The sequence below is a fragment of the Anomalospiza imberbis genome, chromosome 2 (assembly GCF_031753505.1).
Source record: "Anomalospiza imberbis isolate Cuckoo-Finch-1a 21T00152 chromosome 2, ASM3175350v1, whole genome shotgun sequence".
Lineage (NCBI taxonomy): Eukaryota > Metazoa > Chordata > Aves > Passeriformes > Viduidae > Anomalospiza > Anomalospiza imberbis.
Genome location: NC_089682.1, coordinates 3,068,476 through 3,088,591, shown reverse-complemented (window position 1 = coordinate 3,088,591; position 20,116 = coordinate 3,068,476). Strand labels below are relative to the sequence as shown.

The 20,116-nt window shown below is 47.4% G+C and overlaps 1 protein-coding gene across 2 annotated transcripts in view; it reads left to right on the top strand.

The window, feature by feature from the left end:
• Positions 1 to 19,866, top strand: part of KCNJ6 (potassium inwardly rectifying channel subfamily J member 6) — a 164,155-nt gene extending 144,289 nt beyond the window's left edge. For both annotated transcript variants that reach the window (XM_068179530.1, XM_068179531.1), the window contains one exon: positions 16,784 to 19,866. In XM_068179530.1, the coding sequence (XP_068035631.1) occupies positions 16,784 to 17,109 (326 nt within the window). In that variant the 3' untranslated portion in view covers positions 17,110 to 19,866. The remainder of the gene's footprint in view (positions 1 to 16,783) is intronic.
• The last annotated feature ends 250 nt before the right edge of the window (positions 19,867 to 20,116 follow it).

Genomic DNA, 20,116 nt, shown 5'->3' with positions numbered 1-20,116 from the left:
CACAAGGAACCTGTTTCCAAGGGAATCCCAGTCCAGACTGTGTGGGAACACAGCTCACAGAGCCACAGGATGGTTTGGGTTGGAAGGGACCTCAAATCCACCCAGTGCCACCCCTGCCATGGCAGGGACACCTCCCACTGTCCCAGGCTGCTCCAGCCCCAGTGTCCAACCTGGCCTGGGGCACTGCCAGGGATCCAGGGGCAGCCCCAGCTGCTCTGGGAATTCCATCCCAGCCCCTGCCCACCCTGCCAGGGAACAATTCCCAATTCCCAATCTCCCATCCAGCCCTGCCCTCTGGCAGTGGGAGCCATTCCCTGGGTCCTGTCCCTGCATTCCCTGGAAATTGTCTCTCTCCAGGTTTCCTGGGGCTCCTCCAGGCCCTGCAAGGCCACACTGAGCTCAGCCCAAAGCTTCTCCTGTGCAGGTGAACAATGCCAGCTGTGCCAGCCTTTCCTGCCAGCAGAGCTGCTCCATCCCTCTGCTCATCCTGGAGCCTCCTCTGGGCTGGCTCAGTTTCTCATTCTCCGTCAGGACAGTGAACGATGTCACCTCCCCTTTCAGTGACAGCCACAAACACCCCCATGGGCGCACAGACAACCTGTCCACGTTCCCAAGGGGATTTATTAAGTGAAAGCTTTCATACCTGACTGAATTTTGAGGAATGCTCCCAGAAATGCTGGCCTTGAATTCTGTGTCCAGTCACAGGGGCAGCCCCTGTTTAGCTGGGTTTTTATCCCTGTGCTGCCATCTGAGAGAATCACAGGAGGTTACATTAAATATTCCTGGTGAGACGGGAGCAAACCCTTTGCTCTGTGATTAATAATGTGTTAAGCCACAGTTCCAAATTATTTCAACTTTTCAATGGTTATGGGAACATTTACAAGACTGATGGCTGGGCCTTACACTGCCAAGAGGCTGAAAGAGCTGTCATTTATTACAGGAGTTTCTTGTGGCCAAATTTTGTAACACTACCCTGCTAAACTGCAGGAAAAGAATTATAAGCTTTGCCACAGCATCTTCCCAGATTAGAAATCGAGTGAAGCTTTCAGCACTACAAATGCTTTTGTGAGTGGGGAGAGGAAGTGAGGAAATGCCATTAGACTTCACCAAAAATACAAAACCCCAGACACTTCTGGACTGTGGTGGTGCAACAGAGGTTCACTCATTGGGTTGGCTGATTTAATCCCGTTTAATCACCACCACAATATTTGGTGGTGATTTCTTGCTCAGTTTCACCGTGTGCTTATAATCATGGAATCCCAGAATGGTTTGGCTTGGAAGGGGCCTCAAAAATCATTTTGTTCCAGCCTCTTCCATGGGCAGGGACACCTTCCACTATCCCAGAGCTCCATCCAACCTGGCCTTGGACACTTCCAGGGATGGGGCATCCACATAACCCGACCTATTAATGAATTCCCAAATATTTTCTTGTAACAACTTCTTAACCCTCCCAGTGCCGCTCTGAAGCCTATTAATTGTCTTCTCCCTGCTGCCAGTTAAATTCTCTTCTCCTCCCTTCTTGTGACACAAGGAATTTTCCTTTGATGATAATCAACAGATCTCACTAAGCATTTGAAGGGACTGAGGATTTCCAAGGCTCCCACATCAAGGATTTGGTAATTTTGGGCCCAGGGGAGGCTGCCCTCGGTGTCCCCGTGTGTGTGCACGTGCCACAGCCCCGTGTGCCCCCAGCTCCCCCAGGCAAAGGCTCCATTACTCTGGGAGCAGGGAATTTTCAATTGTGATTAAAAGAAGGAGAGAGCTCCACTGCACAGAGAACAGGAAAAGGCTGATGAAGCTCCAGGAAAACACTTCAGTGTTCCGTGACTGTTCCTTCTGTTCCCAAAACAACGCATCCACTTTTGCCACCCATACCCTGCCCTGCTTAAAGCAGGGGAGAGTAAATGTCTTGGGAAAGATGCTGAGATCTGCCGAGACCCCAGAACTGAGCCAAAACTTGTGTTGAAATAGCAGGACCAGGAAAAAAAAAAAAAAAAAAAAAAAAAAGGTTGTTCCAAAACTGTAGTTCTCCATGAAATCCAAATCAGTGCTCCAGGCCAAAAAATCCTCCTGATTCCACCAAAGGCCAATAAAAATCCAGCTGGCCAAAATTCCAGCTGACCATCAGGATGTTCAAATCCTCACCACAGCCTTTCTTTGCTGCACACCTTCCATGAGTCCTTGGGGCAAGTTTGCTGTTCCCTTCCTCAACTTCCCCACTGGAAAAGAAAAAAAACCAAAACAAAACAAAACAAAAATATCCCTACCTCGGACACCTCCAGATAAAAGGCCATGGGAAATAAGAACCAAACATTGCTGGTCCTGTTCTTTCTGAGCTTCAGTAATTCATTCCCTGCTGGGCTGCTGGATCCCCAAACTTACAGGCAAAGTACTTTCTACACAAAGAAGTACTTTCACTTTACAAAGTGCTTGTATTGTTGTGTTTCCACTGACCTGCACTTCCAGCAGAACTGGAATAAAATGTAATTGGAAAATTGATAGGAAACACAAGAAACAAATGATCTCTGTTGTACTGAGTTGCAGTTAATGCTCCGTGGAAGCGGGGCCCAGCATGTGCCATGTGGAATGTCAGGATTTAGGTTGGGATGGGGCTGTTATATTTCCAATTAACTTCCAGTACTCACATTCCTGCTGGGAATAAGCAATTGCTGGTCTGTCTCCCTTTTCTCTTTAGAAATGTGTGATTAAGGTGAAAAAACAGTCTTCATTCTTTGAGACAGCTGTGAGAAGCTGAGCTCAGCTTAGCCAGGCAGGAGTTCAGCCTTGGTGGGTGATTGAGCACGTCCTCACCTCAGGGCCCAGATGTCCAGCTGTGCTTTGAGGAGAAGCCAAGGTGGCCCTATTGATCTGTCACCTGTCCCAGAGCACCTCCCAGTTTTAGGTAAAGGGCCTTGTGCACAATATTTGCTCCTTTTGTCTCTCTGGTTAAAATAAACCCCTCTTCTTGGAGTACAAAATAAAGGCAGTGGCTGGGTGTTTAATTTGGCACCCAGGGAAAAATTTGTCGTAGTGGGAGAAGGGCTCAGAGCTGGTTGGATTCAGCATTACCCCGATGTCTTTTTGAACATCTCCCAGACTCACATCCCTTTTATCACCTGCCTTGTGTCCATCCTGTCCCATAGGTCCTCCCAGACGTTGTGACTGACACTGCAGGAAGTACCAGAGGGAATAAACCCATCCCTGAGCTCCCCCAGTACCCAAACCTGATCCACTGCAAGCATGAAGGAGAGAATCGTGGAATCCCAAATTGGATTGGGTTGGAGGAACCTCAAAGCCCATCCAGTGCCACCCCTGCCATGGCAGGGACACCTCCCACTGTCCTAGGCTGCTCCAGCCCCAGTGTCCAACCTGGCCTTGGGCACTGCCAGGGATCCAGGGGCAGCCCCAGCTGCTCTGGGAATTCCATCCCAGCTCCTCCTCACCCTCCCTGGGAAGGATTTCTCCCTGATATCCCATCTAACCCTACGTTCTGTCAGTTTGAAGCCATTCCCCTTGTCCTGTCTAAGGACTTGGGAAGTTTTCAAAGAGACCACACCAAATTTTATTTCTGTTTCCCACTCTGGAGGTTAAACAGACCTCAGGAACCCAGCAGGAGCCAGGGGATGCTGCCCCACAAGCAGACATCTGTTAGGTTGCTTGGGATTTAGCAAGGATCCCATGGAGATGTAAAACTGTGAAGATCTCAGTCAGGTCTGCAGTGTGGAACAGCAAAATCCTCATTCACAGAATCACAGAATCCTAGAATCACTGGGTTGGAAGAGACCTCCACGATCATTGAGTCCAACCCAGCCCCAGCACCTCAACTCCACCCTGGCACCCAGTGCCACATCCAGGCTTTGTTAAACACACCCAGGGATGGTGACTGCACCACCTCCCCGGGCAGCCACTCCAGAACTTTATCACCCTTTCTGTGAAAACCTTTTCCTGATCTCCAGCCTGTATTTCCCTTGGTGCAGCTCGAGGCTGTGTGCTCTGGCTCTGTCAGTGCTGCCTGGAGAAAGAGCCCAGCCCCAGCTGGCCACAGCCACCTTTCAGGAGCTCTGGAGAGCGCTGAGGTCACCCCTGAGTCTCCTTTTCTCCAGGCTGGACACCCCCAGCTCCCTCAGTGGTTCCTCACAGGGTTTGTGCTCCCAGCCCCTCTCCAGCCTCGTTGCCTCCTCTGGATGTGCTCAAGCGTCCCAAGGTCCTTCCTTGGAAGATGCTGCTGGTTGGAACTGCTGCTGACTGGGGCTAGAATCAGGAAATTTAAAAATTTCTCATTAAACACTCACATGAAACGTTAGAGACAGATGGTTTTAGGCAGAAATGCCTAGGTTTAGTTTTTTCCCTGTTTACCTCTGAGCCTGGGAGCCTTGATTTTGGTGAGGCAGGACACCTGGGAGTGAGGCAGGTCCAGTTTAGCCAAATGCTCCTTGTGCAATGTCTGGATCAAGGAAGGCTTCCAAAGCAGCAGTGCTCTGGCAGCAGCAATAAAAGCTGCAGGAGAGAGGCTGTGGCACTGTGCTTGTCATGCAGGAGAGTACGGGCTGCAGCTGTGGCACGACTGCCTCAAAGCCATGTGGGAACCAGGAGGAAATCAGGGAAAGCACCATCCTGTAGCTCAGAGAGAGTTCAGCAAGGTACATCCTTCAAATAATCCATCCCTGCCACAACCACAGGACATCCTCCCTGCCCAGACATTCCCAAAGCAACTTTTGTAATAATCCCTCGACAATATTTTAATATTTTCCGGGCATTGCTGCTGCTTTTCTTTTTTTTTTCTTTTTTTTTTTTTTCCTTTTTTTTTTTTTTTTTTTCCTTAGACACACTCTCCCTCCCAAGGCATCTCTGCTGGGAGAAGAGTGCCACCTCATGACTGATGCTGAGGATGGAACGAACCCAGCAGGGAAGCTGGGACTGTGCAGAACAGGGACAGCCCTGGGCTCCCAGCAGCTTTTCATCCAGCACCACAACACCCTGAGACCATCACCCCCCTCCAAAACTCGAGTTTGTGTGCATTGCTGAGCACAAAACCCAGGGCTGAACACGAACTCATTGATTACTCGGGAGAGCTGACATTATGGAGGCTTCTATGCAAAGTTTTTCCTGCTTTGAAAGCCCCCTCATTTAATTCCAGACTCTTTTCCATCATGTTAAGCACCTCTCCTCTAGGAATTCTGCAGTTTGAATGTGAGCACCCCCACCTTGTTTCCCTTTCCCCACACACTCTTCTCAAGTTCTTTATTTTTTCCTTACTAAAACCAACAATTTTTTCCTCAAATTTTTAATCTGAGATAATTATTGTTAAACTAAGAAAAATTAAAAAGTCCTAATGACTCTTTGTTGCTTCCACAAGTGAGGTGCAGGTGTCAAAGAAACTTAGAATTTCTCTGCTCCATCACCAATTTGGACTGTTTGAGGAAAATCTGACACACAGATTGATTTGTCTGCACTCCTCCAGAAACAATTAGTTTAAATGTTATCAGTTCAAATATGAAGAAATAGGGGGAAAAAATAGCTTTTTGCTGGCTTTTTGCTGTTTTTTGGTCCCTTCTACCCCTACTTTCAATGAATTCAGGCATCGAGGAAAGTGCCAGACTGAAAAGCCCAGAGCTTGAAGTGTGTTGTTCCTATTTTTTTTTTTCCATAATAGAAACATCAGGAGAGTAGAACTGAAGCTTTCCTAAAATCCCAACCCTATTGCTGCTCTTCTCCTTTATTGGACCCGTTGCTAAATGAGGGCAGTAATTAAAGATCCCAATCAGCTTCTTCCCCACCACCTCCAATACAACCACAGTCAATGAACACCAAGTGAATATTATTTTTTCCAAAATGGTCATTGATCTACCAGCAGGTTTGTATTAATAGCCTCTACTATTGGACAGGATGCCAAGCAGATAAATATGGATACAAGATCTGACATAACTCGAATATTAAATAGCATTTCAGAAGTGAAAGATTTTGCATCTCATTCCCCCAGGCAGCCACTTTCTGCTCCCTCCTGCATCTCAAAAATATGCTGCTCATGTTGTCAGATAGCCAAATATTATTAACCTGAAAGCATCAACTTAATAAGTCTTATCCCATGAACAGAGAAAAAAAAAAAACAACTCAGAATAAAAATCAAATCCCACTTGCCACTCAGTGGGAGGATTTTACAGCACAGATGATTTTCTGTGCAGAACTGCAAGAAGGCCTGCAAAAGTTCATCAAAAATCAGAGCTGCAGGGAGCCTGGCATTGGCTGAGTCTTTTGTGGTGATCAAGATATCAATAAACACTCATTTAAATTTTAATTAAAGACCGCTGTTGTGTCAGATGAACTCGGAGCTTAACGTGTTTAATGGTTTCCCTTAAAGAGATTTTTACAAAGGGCTTGATCAATCACATTAAATAATGACATGAACAAATGTTAGGTTGCTTAAATTCTCTCCCACTAAGAAAATTAAAGAGGATAAGATCTACTACCCAAGCCCATCACTTAGAATAGTAACAAACCCAGCCCAGATATTCCTCCTCCTCCCAGAGCCTGGGATTTAGAGCTTTCTCCTGCAAACCATGGAGCTCCTCTCCCTCAGTCCTCTTGCTACTCTTACAGGTGAAGCAGAAGACAAAAATATAATCTCTGAACACGGGATATCTTTAGAAAAGCTGATTTCTTGAAGTTTTCTCTTCTAAAATCAAGTTCCACCCACCCACGTGTGGCTGTTCCCAGCCCACCCAAAAGGATGCAGCGTTATGAAACCACCCGGGCGACCCCACTGAACTGGGCTGTTGCTTCCCAAAAAAATTCCAGTGATTTTGGAACCTTTGCTTCTGCTGCATTTCCAAGCATCACTTCTCACCAGCATCTGCCTGGCAGGAACAAGTGCTTTACCCTGAGCTCTCTTTCATCTCCCCCTCTGCTCTCACAACAGCCAGGCTTCAGCCACAAACCTCAAAACAACCCCCAGAATGTTTGGTGGGTGATTCACAGATTTTGCTGTCAAAAAGCTCCCGATCTTGCCTTATTTCCTGGATTTTACAGCATGCCAAGCTGCGTGTTCACACTGTTTTGTCTTTAATTTCAAGCATTTCCACGGGAAAATGTGACATTTTTATAAAAAGCTCCAAGTCGGGAAAGTTCAGCACGGAGCAAACCTTGGATGTTCAGCATTTTAAGGAGAGGAACAAAAGCCATCCAAACATGCAGACTGGAATTAGGTGTGGAAGAAGTGGTGGAATAGATCACACTTCTATTTTAATGAAATGTTTATCCCTCAGCTGTGACAGAACAAGTGTGCAGCAGGTACAAAGGGTCACAGAAAATGCTTCTTTTGCAGAAAACACCAGTCCAAGGAAAGGGGGTTTTTCTCCCAGCTATCCCTTGGCATTAATTCCCATGAGTAGGAATGGAGGAGTGCCCTGCTTTGGTGTCAGTCCCATTGCACTGGGGGCTGAGTTCCTGTGCCCCAGCAGAGGTGCAGATGTTGAGGGCTGTGTTTATTTTTCCACTAAAGATTGGCTCGCCAGGCATGTTCCTTGAAGGATGCCATCTTGGAAGAGCTCCTGCACAAAAAATGCTCAATCCTTTTTTAAAGCCAAATGTATTTCACAGAATCTCAGAATCCCAGAATGGTTTGGGTTGGAAAGGACCTCGAATCCCACCCAGTGCCACCCCTGCCATGGCAGGGACACCTCCCACTGTCCCAGGCTGCTCCAAGCCCCAGTGTCCAACCTGGCCTGGGGCACTGCCAGGGATCCAGGGGCAGCCCCAGCTGCTCTGGGAATTCCATCCCAGCCCCTGCCCACCCTGCCAGGGAACAATTCCCAATTCCCAATCTCCCACCCAGCCCTGCCCTCTGGCAGTGGGAGCCATTCCCTGTGTCCTGTCCCTGCATGCCCTGGAAATTGTCTCTCTCCAGGTTTCCTGGGGCTCCTCCAGGCCCTGCAAGGCCACACTGAGCTCAGCCCAAAGCTTCTCCTGGGCAGGTGAACAATGCCAGCTGTGCCAGCCTTTCCTCCCAGCAGAGCTGCTCCATCCCTCTGCTCATCCTGGAGCCTCCTCTGGGCTCTCTGCAGCAGCTCCAGCTCCTCCCTGGGCTGGGACAGGGCTGGGGCAGCTCTGCAGGTTGGCTCTCACCTGAGCAGGGCACAGGGGCACAATCCCAATCCCTTTCCTGCTGCCCACCCTGCTGTGGATGCATCCCAGGTCACATTTGCCTTTCTGGGATGCAAATGCACATTTCTGGGTCGGGCATTTTCTATTCTTCACTTCCTACTTGTATTTTATATGTGCCCAATCCCCATCTTCTGCCTCCCCAGCAAGGAGTGGAGAGAGAGGAACCTGCTTCTGATCCATCCAAGATCTTCTCAGCTCCATCCAGATCCACCCAGGATCCTCTTAGCTCCCTCCACATCCACCCAAGATCTTCTCAGCTCCATGCAGATCCACCCAGGGTCCTCTCAGCTCCATGCAGATCCACCCAGGATCCTCTCAGCTCCACGCAGATCCACCCAGGATCCTCTCAGCTCCACGCAGATCCACCCAGGATCCTCTCAGCTCCACGCAGATCCACCCAGGATCCTCTCAGCTCCAAGCAGATCCACCCAGGTTCCTCTTAGCTCCATGCAGATCCATCCAGGGTCTTCTCAGCTCCATCCACATCCACACAGGATCCTCTCAGCTCCATCCAGATCCACCCAGGATCCTCTCAGCCCCTCACTCTGGTGGCTTAGCTCCTGCTGCTCAGTGAAAAACCCCATAGGACCCTTCTCCAGGCAGGCAGCAGCAGGAATCAGAGCCTTGCTGCCTCTTCCTGGGTATTTTCATGGAATTGTGGAACAGGATGCCTGTGAACCATGGCAGGGGAGAACATCACACCTGCAGGATTGGGGAGAAAGCCCTTGGGTGAGTAGCAGTGTGTTTTTAGAAGGTCAGGACCACTCTTCTCCTCACTCAGCGCTTTGGAAAATGGAGCTGCAGCTTCTTTTAACCATAATTCCCTTCGACCCCCCGTGGCGGGCACCCAGTAGGAAAAATAAAGCTCTTGTGTGGTGCTGATCTGAGATCTGGGGAAGCTCTGGATCCATAAATGTATCCCAAGAGCCCAACAGAGAGCAGGGCACAAAATCCTGGCATTTCATATTCCAGCTCCTCTGAACCGAGTTCCCAGTTTGCAATGGCTCCATGTGCCAGTTCTGGAACCAGCTTCTCTCCCTCTGGTCAGACATTATTGGATTAGTAAGTTTCCCGGATTTAGGTGACAGAAAAATGTAATCATCAGCCATTGGGAAAAGATCAACTGAAAAACAACATCAAAATCCAGACACATCAGGATTTGCTGGGCACAGCCTGAGTATGAGGCTAAAATGAGGTGAAATATTGGCTGAATTGTAAATTTATGGTAAAATTGCCATTCTTTTGGTAAAACTACCATCTCTTTACAAGCAGTTTATTGGGAATATGTTGGTACAGTTTGCTAAAAGTGGCAGCACATTTGAGGCTGGATCAGACAAACTCTCCTGCCTCAGCAGGTACCACTTGTCAGAAAGCAAGAAATTAGACACAAATTACCCAGCATTTAATTCCTGATAGGAGAAACAGTAACCAAGTAAATCAAGCATTTCTAATTCTGCATTTTTCCACTGGAAAATATAATTTCACTGGCATTGAAATATCCTGCTGGGGGAAAAAATGCATTTTAACAGTTGGTAAAAGACTAAAGCATGCCCATTTTTTTCTTATTTAGGTGTTGCATTACACAATATATCACATTTGAAGAAGTCAGAATGAAACCAGAATGCTTTGGCCCATTCAAGTTAGATTTTGTTTAGAATTTAACTTAATATAAACTTCGCTTTTTTTTTAAATGCCTGTTATTTGTTTTAGCAAGAAATAGAATTCAGAGCGTCAGAAAGTTCAACTGACTTGAAATTATGGCTTCAATTTCCTTTGCTTATTCATCTCTGTGCAAATGGGAGCTGATAATCTGCGTGTTCTCCAGCAGAGCTGTGATTTTCTGACGGGGTGGGGTGGTCAGAGCAGCTGCTCCAGCCCACTCACTCCATGGCAATTTGGATTTTCTGGATCGAGCTGGTCCCTGCTCCCTCCTCAGCTACCACAGAGACCCCCGAGCAGCATTCACAGATGGTGTCAGCAAATAAAATCTCAAATATAGTGGTCTTCTCCTGAGTAAGAGAGGTGAAAATAGAAAGATCAAATTGCACATATCGTTTGCAGGGGAAAAACCCACACCAGTTTTAACACTGTAAAAGGAAAAAGAAAACAAACAAAACCCAGCAAAAGTTAACTCCCTATATTCTAACAAGAATGAAAAACATCTGTCCTCACTCCCTTCCACTCCCATTCAGCTCACAGCCCCACAACTCAAGGGTTTCACACCAGACATGCTGAAGCAAAGAAATTTTAAATATTTCAAAGGCTTCCAGGCACCTGTGCAGTTTTGACTTCTTTCAGGACATTTTGACATTTCTCAGGGTGAGATAAACAACCAATTTCCAGGTGTGCTCTGAACCAAGTTATCAGAACCCCTGGGAATTCCCCTTTGCTGCCTCTGAATGAGACATATATATATCTGTGGGGTGTTTACTCAAATAAACTGAAACTACCATAGCTTTACTGTCAGCTGTACCTAAATTCTATGATTTTCTGCTTCCAGCTTTAAAATACTGCAGAGAATTCAGGGTTCAACACGACGTTTTGCTTCCTTCTTCTTAGCTTGATTAAAGAGGACCAATTAACTCCCATGGAATGTTCCTGATACCAACTTGGTGGCACTCTGGAAATTTTATTCCAAATTTCTCCCTTTTTTTTTTTTTTTTATTTTTCCTTGAGGCAATCATTTTCACACCGGGGAGAGTCGTTTAGTACAAAATTGACAGCAAAAAAAATTCTCGAGGAGGAAGAAGGAAGAGAATCTACTGCCAGCACATCTCCTGCTTTTCCATCTCAGCATGTTCCTGGTGGCACAGCAGTGAAACAGAGCCAGCAAAGCTGGGGAATTTGCCAAAGCCTACACAGGGTCTGCAGGAGAAGAGAGGGATCAAGCAGGGGGTCCTGACTCCGAGCCTTTGGCTTGTTTTTAATAGCCCACACTGCTTTCTTCTTCTCCTGCGCACCCAAAAATATCCAAGTGACAAATCCTTCACCAAATATATTGGAGTGCAAAAGGTCAGCGGGGCAGAGAGCACGGCCCTGCCTCGCTGCTGGGTCCTAGGGAGAAGCCTGGAAATCCACCTGGGTTTCCTGGAGCTACAGAAAAGGTACAGGTCCATCCAATCCCCTCAATATTGGTGTCACTGGAGAGGGACTTCTCTGCAGAGGGACTTTGGACACCAGCCTGGAGGGACGGGACACAGGCAATGGCTCCCACTGCCAGAGGGCAGGGATGGATGGGGTATCGGGAATTCGGAGCTGTTCCCTGGCAGGGTGAGGAGGCCCTAGAATAGAATTCCCAGAGCAGCTGTGGCTGTCCCCGGATGCCAGGAGTGTCCAAGGCCAAGTTGAACGGGGTTTGGAGCACCCTGATCTAAGAGAAGACCCCCACCCATAGCAGAGGTTGGAACTGGAAGATCTTTGATGTCCCTTCCAACCCAAACCAATCTGGGATTCTTTGGTCACAGCGATGAAGCAGAATTATCCCATCTTCTCCCCCCTGCCCCAGACAAGGTGCAAAACTCAGCTCTAAGGCCACAGGTCAGGGCCTCTGCTGCTTCTTGAGTGCCACAGCTCCATCACGAGCACACAGAGGCTGCAGGAATTTATCTCAAGGGATTCTTTCAGGTTTAGTTTTTGTTTTAAAAGGTTCCGTCTTGGTTTGAAAAGCCAGGTGTCTGCTGAGGAAGGCAGGAGCCTCCCCTGAAATGGAAAATGCAAACCCCTCCCTCTGAATTATTATGATTTTGAAATTAAGGGGCTCTCAGGCAAAGATATGGGAGTAGGAATAACAATTCTTTACTAGGAAAATTAAAAATACAAATGCAATAGTACAAAAAAACCCCAAGAACAACAACAAAACAACCACTGCCAGAGTCAGATCAGGCCCTGACCCCTGTGGGTCAGGGTGGTGGCAGCAGTCTCATTCCATGGTGGCTCAGCCCTCCTGCAGTGCCAGCTGTGCTTCTGCTGGAGCAGGGATCCTGCACAAGGCTGGAGTTTTCCTCTGAAGCTCCAGGGCTGGTGGGGATGGGCCTGGGCTTCCTCTGGGAATGCAGTGGAGAAGAAAGCTGCTCCTCTGGGAATGCAGTGGGCAAAGGCTGCTGTGGTGTTCCCAAGATCAGATTGTATCCAGGTAGGAATGCTTGGCTCCTCCCCTGGGTGGAGCATCTCCCCATGGGATGATGGAATTTTCTCAGCCATGCAGGGACACTCACTGGCCATGAACAGAAGATAATTAATAATTAATGGCCATGAACAGAAGAGATCTCCTGGAGGGAGGATTGGCTGTGGGAGAGATAAAGAAAGAACTGCCCAGTGAACGGCAGAGAACTGCCCCACCTCTGACAGATGGGAACAGAACTCGACCCCAGCTACACCTTTCAACCTGAGACAGGTTCTCATTATCCAAACGAACCTTTGGACAAAGTAGATCAAAACCTCTGCAGGGATACCTCAGCAAAGGCTGCTGTGGATACAGAGAGAGTGAAAAGAATTCAACAGGAACATCACAGGCATGTGGAAGCCTCAGCTCCCAAATGGAGACCCCAGACCAAATTTTGTTCTCCTGCACATGAGTGAAACCCCACTCAGCCCAAAAATGGGGACACCCCTGTGCTCCATGCACAATTTGCTGCTGAGTCTTACTCCAGGCTGAACTGTGAAGCAGAATTCCCACGGAATGATTGAGAACAGCCATTCTTGTGGGATATCCCAAATAATTTAGTGCAGCAGGAATTCTGCCTGGTCCTGCCAAGTGCCAGCAGCAAATTGCTGAACCTTGAAATCGCAGTGACTGTCAGAGAGGTGCAGCCAGTCGTGGGCCATAATTCTTGGCTCCTCATTTCACTGAGAGCCCTTTTTTTAATCCCAGAAATGGAATTTGAGAAAAAAAAAAAAAAAAGTTTTGTAATAAAAAAGGCCTGTCTTGAGTAAAACAAAAGCTGAATGAAGCTGTCACTGTGTGGAAACAGCAGGGCTGGAAAATCACTGTATTTCAGCCCAAACATGGGTTTGATACCTTGGTTCTGAAGCAACCTCTTCCCCCTGATTGTTTTAGAGCATTTTATTTTTCATGGCTCCCATCCCAAAGTGGGATGGGACAAGTGACAGACACTACATTTTGTTGTCTAAGCTATCATGAAATCTTCAATTTCTTGTAGAAGCAAAGACATTTTTGGTCACATTTAAAAGCAAACCAATACAAATTTTTAGTGATATTAAAAACTAATAAAACAACAAAAAAAAAAAACAAGGTAGCTCGGCTGCCTAAAATTAAAAGTCTCCTTCACCCAATCCCCATATTTTAGTTTCACTGACTTGGAAATCCAAACTTCCATTCTAGCACTGAAAGTGTTTCATCCAGATGTGGAAAGGGAATGAGAATTAAATCATTGCTGAATGGAAGCCTAAATTAAAAATGGAGAGCAACATTTCAGAGGAGGGTTTGTTTTTAATGAGCTATAACTTTCACATAGTCCAATTAATTTTCTTGATTTCTGCAGAAAATTGTCCCTCCTCTTTCCCACCAGGCAGAACAACTTTTCCTAACCAAAGCAGCAGGATCTCTGAGTACTTGCTTTCCTTGTAATCAAAATTCCAAATTTCCAACTCACCCCCAAGTTGAATTTCAGCAGTACAGGGATTAGGAACAGATGACTCTGGAATGGCACCTTCCTTTGGGGAAACCCATCCAGGGCTCTCTGCTCAGATCAGGGAATGAGAGAAATATGAAATCATTTAGGTTGGAAAAGAACTTTCGGATCATCGAGCCCAACCATCAACCAGCACCACCCCCATGTTCAGCACTGAACACTGTCCTCAGGTGCCACATCCACACAGATTTTTGGTATTTCCAGGTGTGGTGATTCCAGCACCTCCCTGGGCAGCCCCTGCCAAGGCCTGAGCAGCCTTTCCATGGGGAAATTCCTGCTGCTGTCCAAGCTGAGCCTGCCCTGGCCCAGCCTGAGGCCGTTCCCTCTCCTCCTGTCCCTGTTCCCTGGCAGCACAGCCCGACCCCCCGGCTGTCCCCTCCTGGCAGGAGCTGTGCAGAGCCACAAGGTCCCCCCTGAGCCTCCTTTTCTCCAGGCTCAGCCCCTTCCCAGCTCCCTCAGGAATTCTCCAGCCCCTTCCCAGCTCCATTCCCTGCCCTGGACACGCTCCAGCCCCTCCAGGTCTCTCCTGCAGGACCAGAACTGGACACAGCCCTCGAGGGGCCTCTCAGAGCCAACCCAGAGGGACAATCCCTGCCCTGCTCCTGCTGGACACACAATTCCTCATCCAGCCCAGCTGCCAGCGGCCTCTTGCCCCCCTGAGCACCCCTGGGCTCGTGTCCAGCCCCTGTCACCAGCACCCCCAGGGCCTTTTCCAGCTTTCCAGCCCCTCTGCCCAGCCTGGAGCTCCATGGAGTTGTTATTTACAGTGCCCTGTGAGCTGCCACACTCCTCTCTCTCTGTTATTTTGAGGGAAACAAAACATCCTTTAGAACTCAAAATCACATGGAAAATGTCACAAGAGGTGGTTTTGTCACAGGGCTTGGTTCCTCCCACCCTTCCCACCTGTGAAAGAGCAGGAAGATGAGAAGATCTTTGTATTTCCACGTGTGCATTTGCTTGAGAATTGAAATGCAAACTCGTCCTGGAAGAATGAAGGGACAAATGAAGGCTTCAATATTTGTGTCAGGCCTAAAGAAAGAGAGCTGAGGTGGTTTTCCTGCCTGGCTGCAGCAGGGAGGTCCGGAGCAGCATCTTTCCCACTTTTTTCCTCTGGAAATCATCACTCCATGGGGTCCAAGGTGCTGTAGGAAGGGCAAGGAAACACTGGAGCAATGTCACAGTGTGGTGACAGCTGGTAAATATCTTCCTAAAGGTGATATTACAAGTGAGAAGTGCAGAGGAACAGCAGTTTTCAGCAATCAGAAGGAAGAAATGAGACCCTGGGAGTGGCAGCTTTAAAGAATGAGAATTACCTGGAACAGTAATCACAGCCCTGAAAAATATTTGGGACATTAAACTCCCAATGCTGGCTCTTCACAGGACCTTCCATGTGACTTTCCCTGATGCCACCAGTGCCCAGAGACAAAGGGCATTTCTACAGTCTGCCATTTGTGCTCTCTAGATTTATTATTTTTAACTGTTTATTATTGCCTCCTAAATAACTGACGTGTGGCAGGCTTGTCCAGGGCTTAAACAATTTTATTTACTAAATATTCCATATATACTGTTCAGCTTGGTAATACAATGCTAATAATGTGCAATAATCAAAGCTGGCATCACTTTTGGCCACTTAAATTCACTTCTCCTGATATTTTTGCCTGGGCAGTTGGGTTTGCCATATTTCCTGGGCAGCTGGGTTTTTCCTTTCCACTCCTGAGCATCCATATTTTATTGCAGTGTTTCCCCGAGCTGTGGGTCTGGGTTGGAGCAGGATCCAAGTCACAGGTCCCTGCCATTGCCAGGGATTTCTTCACCCAGAGGACACTCTGGGATGTGACCTGAGCTTGGATAAGCATGTCTCTTTGTGCCCCTGGACAAAGCACAGTCTTTTTTTGCACTGTAGGGTGAGGTTCAGCAAAACTGTGAAGAGAAGGTAACGAAGAAATTAACCCGTTATCCCAATTCCCCACCAGATACTATCCCAACATCCTTCAGGAGTTTTATTGATATTTATGCATTGCCCACCAGCCCAAGCTGCCAGAATCAGGGTAACTAGAAGGTGACTCCCACCTTTAGGGGAACCAAGGGTGATGCCTTGGGAAGGCTGAGCTAGAGCAGAGGCTGGGCAGAGCTAAAGAATAAAGCAGGGATTTATGGAAAGGATCTCCTCCATGGATCCACCTTGGGCAGCACCAGAGCCCAGCCAGGGCTGCACCCAAGATGAACCCAAATGGTCCCAAAATGCACGAGCGCTCCCGGGGGCTCTCACTGGGATCAGCTCTGCTCCATTGGCACATTGGAGTCCATTGTCCCATTCCAGCTTTAGCCCATGCAGTCCCATCCTGCTTGTTTTCCTCTCTCCAGCCCACGTTGTTTGTGCTCTTGGGCTGAGATTTGGATCATTTGTCCTTGGTCCCCAGCTGGAGAAGGAATTGTTTTGTGTCCCTGCTCTGTGCAGAGAGCTCACCATCCCATAATACAAAGCCCAGACCCACATACTAAAGCAGCACAGAATGTGAAACATAGGAAAGCTCAAGCCTGAGGCATCAAGGGAACCCTTGGATCATGGGATCAGGTGGGCTCCAGCAGAGGGAAGCTTTGGTGACAATTCCTGTTACCCTGGGCACGTGCTGAGCGTGGCAGTCGGTTTGTGACAGCCAGGGGACAGAGGATGGCACAATGCCCCACACCACCTGAGACCCACAGCAGGTGAGTTGGTGAAACACAGGCAGAAGAGCAGTGTTTAATAAATTATTATTAAAATCTTCGCTGGCAGACTGAGCCCTTCTTATTCAGCACATGCACAGGAGGAAAGGGCGTCAGTGTATGCTGCCTAAAACCGCTTTGTGAGCTCCACCTCGTGTGATGTCCAACCTCATTCTGTCCTTCTTACAGACAGAAAAAAATAAATTAAAGACTTGGGGGAGCCGTGGGTCCTGATTACAGCACTTATTCCTTTTCTGTTGTTGCAGGGATGACCTGCCAGGCTCGCAGCTCCTACATCACCAGTGAGATCCTCTGGGGCTATCGCTTCACCCCCGTCCTCACGCTGGAGGACGGCTTTTATGAGGTTGACTACAACAGTTTTCACGAAACCTACGAGACCAACACCCCCGTTTACAGTGCCAAAGAGCTGGCAGAGATGGCCAGCCGAGCAGAACTGCCCCTGACCTGGTCTGTTTCCAGCAAGCTGGACCAACACGCCGAGCTGGAAACGGAGGAGGAGGAAAAGAACCAAGAAGACCAAAATGAAAGAAACGGAGACGTGGCCAACTTGGAGAATGAGTCCAAAGTGTAGAACCAGAGGAGAAATAAAGGCCACGCCACCTCCTTTATCTCCTCCCTCTCTGCTCCCTGTTTCTTTCTGCGACACGCCTTTAATTTTTTTCTCTTCCTGCTATTGGTAACTCACGGAAAATAAACACTTTAGATGAGAATTCCCAACTTCAACCCAAGAGATTCCCAGACTAAGCCAAGGCGTGGGTTAAAGCTGCAATACCCATCAGGGATGGTGGAATCTCCCCCTGGCAGTGACTGATGGCCCCTCTCCAGTGCAGACCTCCAGGTTTTTCCACATCAACAACACAAAAACCAATCCCTGAACGCAAAGGAAATTTATGCAAGGGATTCTAAAGGAAAGACTAATTAATGCCCATCAAAGCAATGGGCCTTGACTGAGTGTTTATGTATTTCAGGACAGTTTCACAGACTGGGTGACAGTGGAATGGGCCTTGCAGCTTTAAGAGGAAGGTGAGCAGAGGGACCTGCAATCCCACACGACCCTGTACATATGCCTTATGTAACTATTTCTCTCTACATTTAGTAATAAACGCCGCATGTACAAAAGTACTGTAGTAAAGAACTTCTAAATAATGTACACAGCTGTGTAATTAATGTAGGTTTAGAAACAGAGCTCTAGAAATATTGGGATGCAAAAACTAACTACCCGTCGAGTAGGCATTTCTCTTCAAATATTTGCAGTGTAAAATTTTATTTTAATTCTGTTTTTTTTCCCCCTCCCCTCTATGACTCTTCTAGTACATAACATTTTCTTCAGTGTACCAGACTGGCAGCTATTTAGAGTACCTCACTGTTGGCCAAACAGATCGTTTCACTCACTCTAAAAAGCCATAAGTCTGGGAGAGGGCAGGGTAGAGAATTGTACTCCTGACATACTGTGAAAATGTTTACAAATAAGGCAAAACCCTTCCTGGTTACTCTTTTTGGGGGGCAGTCCGACCGAATAATTGAGGCTGTGGCAAACTCATGGCTAACCAGAATTCCCTGCACACTCTTCATAAAACGAGCATGTGTCATGTGGAGGGGTTATCCTTAATGTGCAATATCCAGGGAATCTTCTCCCAAGGGATTTCAGTGGAGTAGTTTGCTACACACAAAAGAAACCCCACACACAAGCCATTGAAAAATGAATGTTGCACCTCAGCCAGTAGATTTTAGCTACTTCAGCTGGGAAAGAAACAGCTGGATTTCGTGTGGGGACGGAATCCATGAAATTTGCCATTTGCTGGTGCTGAGGCGCGGGGGGCACAACATCCCTGGGGGTGTCCTTCCACCTGGATTCCCAGGAGAACACAGGGATCCTGCCACCCACGCTCAGGGGAGCCATTCCTCAGTGAGTTTCTCGACCTTAGGTAGCTCCCTGGTTGTTGCAAATCCCTGGAAAACCCTGGACATTCCATCCACGGGGCAGACAGAACTCACATCACTTCCACGGCAGTGGGGGAGTGGGGGAGCTCAGCCCCACCAAGAACAGCATTTCTGCCAGCAAAGGAGGAGAAGCTTCAGCCTTAATTTTGGTTTTCTTTTTTTTTCATGCCTGCCTACTCCAGGAAGAAAGAAAACACTGAAGAGAATCCGAAGCTTTTTTTTTTTTTTTTTTTTTTGTACAGAAAAATTTACGTTTAAATAAAAGAGAAAAAAAATAAAAATAAACCTCAGGAGAAACTTGGTGGGCAAGTGGAAAATTTGCACTGTGATATAGCTTTGGCATTAAATTCACACCTCTTTTCCTTCTGTTTAAATTTTCTTTTTTGCTGGTACAACTGCCCCTTGCTAATTTTCAGAGAGGGTGGCTGATCTGGGGGGGGGCTCCAGGTGAGGAGGGCACAGCAGGGCCTGGGGAAGGGAAGGGAAAGGTCACACACCAGGGCAGATCAGGCTGGATGGGAAGAGTGGTTTTTTGTTTCAGCACTGACCATTTTCCCCTAAAAGGCTTTCCCAGGATGCAGGGAATGGTGCAGGATGAGGATTTTGGGTGGATGATTCTGGCCGCTCAGTGAAGGTTGGGACACTTCTGGCAGACAGCATTGGCCACAAGCTCGTCCTCCTGCCCCCGTGCTCCAGCCCATCCATCACCACCCCCACGGCTCCCCACCAGGGCTGCTGAGGGTTTTTAGGGAAAAGTGGCTCCACAGTCCCTCTGGAAGCGTTGGGGCCACGGAGCCGCCTGCGCGTGTCCATCCCACCCAAAGGTGCGTGAGCTGAAAGCAAAGCTTTCCCTCCGAGGATAAACCTGCTTTTGGTTCTCAGAATTCACTGGGCCACTCTAGAAGTCGTTGCTGCAGGTTGAGAAAATTTGTGTTGCAGCTCAGGGCCCTGATGAAACCTTTTTTTTGTGTCCTTCAGCACGGAAAAAGAGACTTTCCGCCACTGGGGCATGCGCATGTGTAAGCTTTATTTTTGTGAATAGGGCACTTACAGCTTAAGATTGTGTGTGTTTTGTCTCTTTCTCTCTCTCCCCCTCCCCGCATTTTCTTGTCTTTGGTATCCATGTAGTACGGACTGTAAAGTTTATGAAATCTCATTTTTTGTAACATAAGCTTTAAAAAAAAAAATATAGAAGCCTCCAAAGCTTTCAACAGGGAAGCTTCACATAAACTTTGTACTAGAATGTCCCTATCAAACACCTCTATTTTTCTACAATGATTGATTAAGCAGTTTAACAATGTATTTTGTGTCAATGATTTCAACTGAATTGGTACGAAGACAATTAAGAATTGAATGCTGTTAATTAACAATGGATTTTCAAGCCGTATATCCTGAGTGGTGTTTTCATTGACAGTAAATCATTTAACCCAGGAACTTCAGCTCTTAATCCTGAACAATATTCAAGGAAAGCTCAGTTCCCTATGGGAATATTTGTGGCAAATGACATTTAAGGGATGTGAATAACCTAACTTCTTAATGTAATTGGCTACAGAATTAATCCAGACCCATTACACTTCTATTTCATTCACTAATATATTTTGATGGCTTTTTCTTGGAGTATCCTGTGATTTCTGCAA